Source organism: Myotis davidii, unplaced genomic scaffold (genome assembly GCF_000327345.1).
Source record: "Myotis davidii unplaced genomic scaffold, ASM32734v1 scaffold209, whole genome shotgun sequence".
Taxonomy (NCBI): domain Eukaryota; kingdom Metazoa; phylum Chordata; class Mammalia; order Chiroptera; family Vespertilionidae; genus Myotis; species Myotis davidii.
In genome coordinates this window covers 1,570,588-1,579,024 of record NW_006300047.1, presented here as the reverse complement: position 1 = coordinate 1,579,024, position 8,437 = coordinate 1,570,588, and the positions used below count along the sequence as shown (strand labels likewise).

The following is an 8,437-nucleotide window of genomic DNA, read 5'->3' as shown; positions in this document are numbered from 1 at the left end:
CTGAGTTTGGAGTCAGAACACTTAAGCTTAAGTCCAAAAGCTAAATGATGTTGGGTGAACACTTCAAAGAGAAACCTCAGTTTCCTTATATAGCAAATGGGTCAATTCATCATAGGGTTACTAAGAAGAATGAGCTTGAGGAACTATACAGCACTAGGCAAATGTAAAGAATTCTCTCTAGCCCTAAAGCATGCAACATCATGCTCTTAATAAATAATTGTGGAGCTGATTTGATCATTGGGGCAAAATCAGACCCATAAGATAAAGTAGGAATTTCATTTGTTGGTAAAATTTTAAATCAGTAATTTGTATAAAAAAAGAAAATTTCTGATCTGTAGTGGAACATACTGTCTTTCAAATCCAAATCACGTGCTTACTCTCATAAAATTTTATTTGTTTATTTATTTATAAAACTAGAGGCCCAGTACATGAAAATTCATGCACTGGAGGGGGGGGCCCTCAGCCCGGCCTGCCCCCTCTCACAGTCTGGGAGCCCTCAGGAATGGGAGATGACCTGGCGATCAGGGGAAGGCGACGCCCATCACACCTCTGCTGCTGCCACTGCCGGCAGTGCAAGCCTCGGCTGACCCTCGTCACCTGAGCCTCTGCCAGCCCTGGGTGGCTGGGCAGCCACCATCCAAGGCCTGCCTGCACCTTGGGCCAGCCCTGGGTGGCTGGGGGACTGAGGGACTGGGGGACTCCAGAGGCAGGCTAGTGGGAGCGGCCACACGCCTGCCACCGCAGTGGGGCTGAAAGGACTGGGCGCCATCATCTTGTGGCTGTGGGTGCCGCCATCTTTGAGGGTGTGGCAGCAATTAGCATATTCCCTCCTTATTGGCTGGGGGCACCACCATCTTGTGACAGCATGAGGATCAATTAGCATATTCCCTCTTTATTAGATAGGATCTATTTTTATTGATTTCAGAGAGGAAAGGAAAGGGAGAGTGAGATAAAAACATCAATGATGAGCGAGAATCATTGATCTGCTGCCTCCTGCATGCTCCACACTGGGGATTGAGCCTGCAATCTGGGCATGTGTCCTTATCTGGAATTGAACTGTGACCTCCTGGTTCAACTACTGAACCATGCTGGCCGGGCAAGATTCAATTTTAAATAAATCACTTGGTTTTTATTCTGACAGAAACTGAGATAGTCAGAATGTTGAATCCCAATACTATCTAAGAAAATCCAGCAAATAACCAATTTCTAAAAAAACTGAGAACATCAGAAAACAAAGTATTGAAAACAGAAATTTTCTTTTGCTAAACTCTTTCAAAATCTTTTTTTTTTTAATCCTCAACCGAGAATATGTTTAGAGATGAAGGGGCAGAAAGAGAGAAAGAACAATGATGTGAAAGAGAAAAATCAATCGATTGCCTCCCATATGTGCCCTGACCAGGTATTTGAATCCACAACTAGGAATGCGCCAACTAGAAATCAAACCCGCAACCTCTTGGTGTATAGGACAATGTTCCAACCAACTGAGCCATCCAGCCAGGGCTCCTCCATAATCTTTTTAACAAGCCAATCCAGAATTGGCTGAAAGTAGAATTGCATTTGGGTTTCAAACCATGCTACGACGGTGTAATAAACCTTACTACAAAGAACAAAAGAAAAACAAACCTTCAGATATTCTAGTCACTTAGTTAATGTTGGATGCAAGATTACATAAATGAAAGCTAGTGGAAACAAAATGGACTCATTTAAGTTTCTTTATATTACAACCAATCTCCCAAACCAAAACCAAATGAAATAAATTCATCTAAATACTAATAAATGTTTCATTACTAAAAATTAAATGAGATGAATGTCACATCATGTTATCACCAATGACTTCACAGAAGTGAACATATGGCCCATAAACACATTTATATCTACATGAATGTATGCAATTATATATGTTTATACATAGAAATGCACACATGTACAGACATTAATGGAAGTAAAAAAGTTTTTAATCCTGAGTCTTCAAGAGAAACCGCAATAAACCTTTAAAAATGTACAAAGGGCCAAACCAGTTTGGCTCAGTGGATAGAGCACCGGCCCGTGGACTGAAAGGTCCCAGGTTCAATTCCGGTCAAGGGCATGTACCTTGGTTGCGGGCACATCCCTAGTAGGAGGTGTGCAGGAGGCGGCTGGTCGATGTTTCTCTCATCCATGTTTCTAACTCTCTATCCCTCTCCCTTCCTCTCTGTAAAAAATCAATAAAATATATATTTTAAAATGTACAAAGGTTGGACCATTTGCAGGGGTCCTTTGTGGACATTTCTACAGGTTTATTCTTGTCAAGGGCATCACTGCTGCAATTTTCCAAGGGGCTACATAGCTTGGACAAAGGAGCCTATCTTCAGAAGAACTGGTATTGAACTTTTCAAGTAGTTTGACCAAAGAAATTTCATAAACAATACAAAGCAAGTAATATCATATGCAAAATTATTTTCTTTTCATTGTCAAAAACGCAGATAGGATTCCACAACTATGAGATGATTTAAAGCTGTATACCAGCTATTTTAAAACATACCAAAAAAAACCCCAGACAAAATATATTTTAAGTATTATTTTTAAAATATTCACCATACTGTGACAATCTGTATAAGTTTTGAAAATTGGCCTGTTTGAAAATGTAACTTAAAATTAATATTTCAAAATAATAAAAAGAAGAAATAAAGTGCTAATTATCTGTTTATTTCTATTACAAATTATCATTTAAAAGTTACTAAACTGGCTCTGGTTTTGCTTAAGATCAAACAAATTTTGCAACCATTTCCCCAAAGTTTCAGTCTTGCCTATCAGAAGCTGTATTTGAAAGGTGATTACGTATTTCAGAGTTCCTTCCACGGTTCTTTCTTAAATCTGGAAAAAGCAGAGTTTGGGGAATATAACCCATGCATATTCACATATGTAGATCTTTCTAGGTCAAGGTCCCTTGTTTGCTCAGGTGCAAATAAAGCAGGGGGTGGTTCAAAGCACAACTGTAACCCTGCCTAATATATTTTGAGGCTCTCTTTCAGCACATAAGCCAGCCTGACACTGGGTTAGATAGTTGGGGTGCAAGCCCTGCTGGTACATAAGTTGTCCCTCCTCACTCTGCTGCTTACCATGTGTAAGATCACCTGACCCCAGATTCCATCTGCAGTGTTTCTATTAATCCACTCCCAGATTCTTACAGCTATCAGGTAAACAGCCACGGGAACTCAACTGCAAACAGGACACTACTCAACCCCCTACACCTTGTTTATCTGTTTTCTTTTGTTATCTATCTCCACTTTAGAACTCCATGAAACAGAGTCTCTCTCATCACCATGTTTCTAGCACAGAGTAGACACAAAATAAGCATTTGTTAATAAATGAATGGGGATAAAAATGTGAATAAGACAAAACTCTTTTATCGAGTTTACAATTTAGCAAAAAACATAACATAATGAATGCCACATTGTAAGTTGACCTCCTTTGTGTTTTTAATTCCATTCCATAATGTACAGTATATTCAGTACTGCTAAAATGAGGTTAAATAGACTATAGGAGGCCAGCAAATCCTCATGAGCATTAAATATTTATTTCCTAAGTGAATACTATTTGCAGTTTGGCATAAATTTCAGCAAATGATTTATACAACCTCTAGTGGCAATTGAAATATTTCTGCACTAATGTTAACGCACACCTAGAATACTTAAAACTATTTAGTCCACGGTGCTATAAAACTATAAATTGACAGAAACAATATCTCTTTATTTGCTCAACATTCACAGTATTTTTACTAACAAATAACAGTATAACAGCAGGTAGCAGACATTCTATTAGATGTTTCTCCAAAATACACAGGTTTTCTGTCACATGGCAATTGTACTCAACACCATGCTTCCACCTCCAAGAGTCCCAAGCCTTTTCCCATCCCGTTTAAATGTAAAACAATTTGGTTTACCATAACTGATAAAAATAAATGAATGGATGCATGCAAAATCACTACTCTTAAACAGATAAATTATAGAAATTCATGAAAAGACAGAAAATATTTTGGCCGCATATGTAAGATAAGAGTTAAATAACATTGTTGGCACTTAGTGGGTAGAATAAAAGATACAAATCAGATGAGTCTAATAAAAAAATAAAAAAGAGCCCGGCTGGCATGGCTCAGTGGTTGAGCATCAACCTATGAACCAGGAGGTCACAGTTCGATTCCTGGTCAGGGCATATGCCAGGGTTGCAGACTTGATCCCCAATGTGGAGTGTGCAGGAGGTAGACGATAGATGATTCTCTCTCATCACTGATGTTCCTATCTCTCTCCCTCTCCCTTCCTCCCCCTCCCTTCCTCTCAATAAAATATTTATAAATAAAATGAAAAATGAAGCATTATTGATGTAGAAGCTACTGATACCATAACCAATTGATACCTAAAAAATACCAAAATTATGCCCTGACCTGGTGGCTCAGTTGGTTAGAGCATCATCCCCAATATGCCAAGGTTGTGGGTTTGATCCCCAGTCAGGGCACATACAAAAATCAATCAATGAATGCATAAATGGTCTAAACTGTTCACAAATATCTGGATTAGAGACAAATGAACAAATTGATGTTTCTCTCTCGATTCCTCTCTCTCTAAAATCAATAAATTTAAAAAATACAAAAATTAGAAGAGCCATAAGACTAATGACTTTGAAAGTGACATTACCATCACTCAGTCCTATCTCCTTTCCACCAAACTTAATGTCCACCAAAATAAAAATGACACTGGGATATGCTTCCCTATGTTGTCCACAATAAATCACATTTTCCTGTCTGTATCTTAAGTAGGCAAGAAGAACCTCCAGGAAGACGGATTCTACATTTAGAATAAATGAAGTAAAATTTCTTAACATGGTTTACAATGAGATGACTTGAAGCTCTTGAGCTCCCTCTGTAGTATGCATTGGCAAGTTCACTTCAGTTTTTCACTAAATTCATTATTTATAAGGTAGCTATGATTTTAGTGCATATCTGGGAAGAAAATTCTAGAACCGATTCTGTCTCAATATTATGATTATCATACATAGAACACTCCCAGTTCTGCAGAATAAATGCTAATGACCCAATAAATAATAACAGGTTGAGAGAGAACCAAGATGGTGGCATAAGCAAATGTCTATACTTGCCGCCTCCCACAATCACATCAAAATTACAACTAAAATAGAGAACCACCATCATTCCAAATCACCTGAAAGCTAGCTAAATGGAAGTCCTACAACTAGAGGAGTAAAGAGGAAAGCACACTGGGACTGGTAGGAGGGGCAGAGCCTCGGAATGGGCTGGTCCCACACCCATGTGTGCCATTTTTTATTGGGAGGGAGACTGTCCCTGCGGAGGCTGGGAAGCAAGGAGTCCAAGCTCCACACCAGACCTTAGCCCAGGGTTCCAGAGCTGGGAGGAGAAGTCTACGGGCTGTAAAAACCAGCGGAGATTGTGGCTAAGAAACATGAAGGCTGCTGGAGACCCAGCTGTTCCTTTTAAAGGGCCAGCGCACAAACTTACTCGGACTGGATATCTCTGAGCTCCAGCACCAGGTGGCTCTGGGGACCCAGACACATAAGGGGAGCAATTGGATTGTCTGGCATCAGGGCAGAAACTCAGGGATGGCATTCTAGCAGACAGGGATGTTCTCAGGGGTCACTGTTTCTATGCTCCTCCCCCGTTGCAGGGCTGACTGGCAGCCATAGCTAAGTCTCAATCAGCCTGGAGCACACTATTTGCTCCACCTGAGGATTCCCTGAGGCCCTGCCCAAGCTGTCTGCAGCAGCTTTTCCATATGAATGGCCTGTCCTGGCTCAGGCTTTGCTAAAATCAATCAAACAAGCTGCAGCTGGTAACAGCATGCCCCAAACCTATCAATAAAAGGCCCAAGACCAGGCACTAGTACCAGCCTGCCTAGCTTTAAGCCAGGCCTCACCTCCTACAAAGCAGCTCTCTCACTATAGTCACAGATGGTCTTCACAACCAATTGGCCTAGAGGCCAATTCCTCCCAGAGACGCCAACAGCAATCAAGGCTCAACTACAAGACTGTGCACACAGGAGCACACCTAGAGTGCCCAACTCAGGTGACTGAGGAGGCTGAGCCACTGGGCCCTACAGGACACCTATTACATAAGGCCACTCTACGAATTTCAGGAGACATAGTAGTTCTACCTAATAAATAGAAACACACACAGGGAAGCTGCCAAAATGCGGAGACAAAGAAATGTCACAAATGAAAGAAATGGAAGCAAGTAAACTACTGGTTATAAGGTTACTCAAGGATCTTCATGAAACTTTCAAGGATCTTAGTGAGAATGTCAAAGATATGAAAAAGGTCCAGTCAGAAATTAAGCATACACTAACGGAAATAACAATTTACAGAGATTCAACAATAGAGAAGATTCCAAGAATCAAATCAACAGACCTAGTTAGTGCTACCAAAGACACTAGCCCCAAATGCCCTACCTCCCAGTGTAGCTCGGGCCTACCAACCTACCCAGGCAAAATGGGAGACAACATAGTGAGGACCACAGAAATACATTCTTTATCCACCTTAAGAGTAAAGAATTTGCTCTAATATATATCTGAGAACAAGCAGAACTAAATATTAATACTGCTGCTTGGAGAATCTGCTCATAGTTAACATATAAATAATATTTCTAACATGATTGAAAAAGCTGTTAATCATGTTCTAGTGAAAGAAATTAATATCCAATCTACATAAAATCTACATAGCACAAAAATTCAATCCATCACTATTACTGAATTCTAAATTATGAGGTCTGGATTCATATGGTTTTTATATGTATCTGGTAACTTTAAGGTCCTGATTTTATTGTATCTAAGCACCATTTTTCATTTTTGCTAGTTCCCTGGTGGTCTAGTACAGTGGTCGGCAAACTGGCCTCTTGAGTGTGGCTCTTCCACAAAATACCACGTGCGGGCGCGCACGTACAGTGCGCTTGAAACTTCGTGGCCCATGCCACGAGGCCAAAGAGCCGCATGTGGCTTGCGAGCCACGGTTTGCCAACCACTGGTCTAGTGCAGTGGTCGGCAAACTCATTAGTCAACAGAGCCAAATATCAACAGTACAATGATTGAAATTTCTTTTGAGAGCCAAATTTTTTAAACTTAAACTATTTAGGTAGGTATATTATTATTAACTTAATTAGGGTACTCCTAAGGGTAGGAAGAGCCACACTCAAGGGGCCAAAGAGCCGAATGTGGCTCCCGAGCCTCAGTTTGCCAACCACGGGTCTAGTGGATTCAGCACTTTCACTTGTTGTACCCAAATGACTTTATACTAGCTCCAATAATTTTTTTTGAAACTATTTTTAAAATTTATTGAGATTATTTTAAGCTTTATACTGGTTCTCCCAATAATAAACTGTCCTGCACATACACTGAACATCCTATAAAAATAATTTATCAAGTGTTGAAATTGGCAATGGAAAAGCAGTTAAGACCTTAAAATAGTTATACACTTAAAATATAAAGGAATGTATTTTCAGTTTTGTTTTGCTTTGAAAGGCTAAACTACAACTGACAAGAAAAACCAGATACCTCATCAGTAAGATGCCATAAAGCATCAAATAAAATTTTTAGAAATTTGCCGCTGTATATAAATTGTAAGTTAATTCTTACATACTCTAAGTTAATTGTGAGGCAAACTGAAAGTTTGTTGAAAATTCCCAAATAAAAAATAAAGGTTTTGCAAAGCATTCTATTTTCTTAAAACTCACTTGGTCAAACCATCCCTATAATCAAGTATCTCAAAAAGCATTTAATTTGGGCTTATCTATAATGTAACTTTTTAATTGCTACAAAATCAGGAGGTATAAAAACTTTTCTATACAAACAATCCAATACAACCCGGTGAAGTCTTGGGAATATAAGGAGATATGAAAGACAGGTACCTCGTAGTTTGAGAGAAAATCTAGTAATTCTGATTGAGATGGGATGTACAGAAGTGGTTTCATCACCCGGCGGACAAACTTCTCAATGTAAACAGCACTCATGGGGCCTTTGTATTCGATTGGTCCAAAACTAGTACCAAAAAAATAAAAAATAAAAATAATACACCATGCATTAAACCTATAATGTGTAACTGAAATCATCAACAACATAAAATGAAAATGTCCTGCTTTAGGATCCTGACTGGTTCACATTAAGCAGCCTTCTTTGTCTCAGGAGGCGACTGGAGAGCCAATTAAGAAGCATTTATGTGAGGAAAGATACAGCAGCCATTACAAGCAATCTCTGAAAAATGAATTAATTCCCACAATATTTCCTAAAAAAACAAATAGAAAGGCAACCTCGGAAACTGGCCAAAAGCTAAAGGATTCCAGGATCTGAACCACACAATTTAATGTACAGGGGCAGGCTTTCCACTGAGCAGTTGGCCCTTGGCCTACTAAAATGCAGTTATTAAATATCCCCAACCTAGCCAT

The 8,437-nt window shown here is 39.5% G+C and overlaps 1 protein-coding gene across 1 annotated transcript in view; it reads right to left on the bottom strand.

Moving 5' to 3' along the window:
• TXNDC11 (thioredoxin domain containing 11) overlaps nucleotides 1-8,437 on the bottom strand; it is a 63,798-nt gene that overhangs the window by 46,374 nt on the left and 8,987 nt on the right. Inside the window, 1 exon segment of the mRNA XM_015572130.1 lies at nucleotides 7,904-8,033. Within this exon segment, the coding sequence (XP_015427616.1) occupies nucleotides 7,904-8,005 (102 nt within the window). The 5' untranslated portion in view covers nucleotides 8,006-8,033.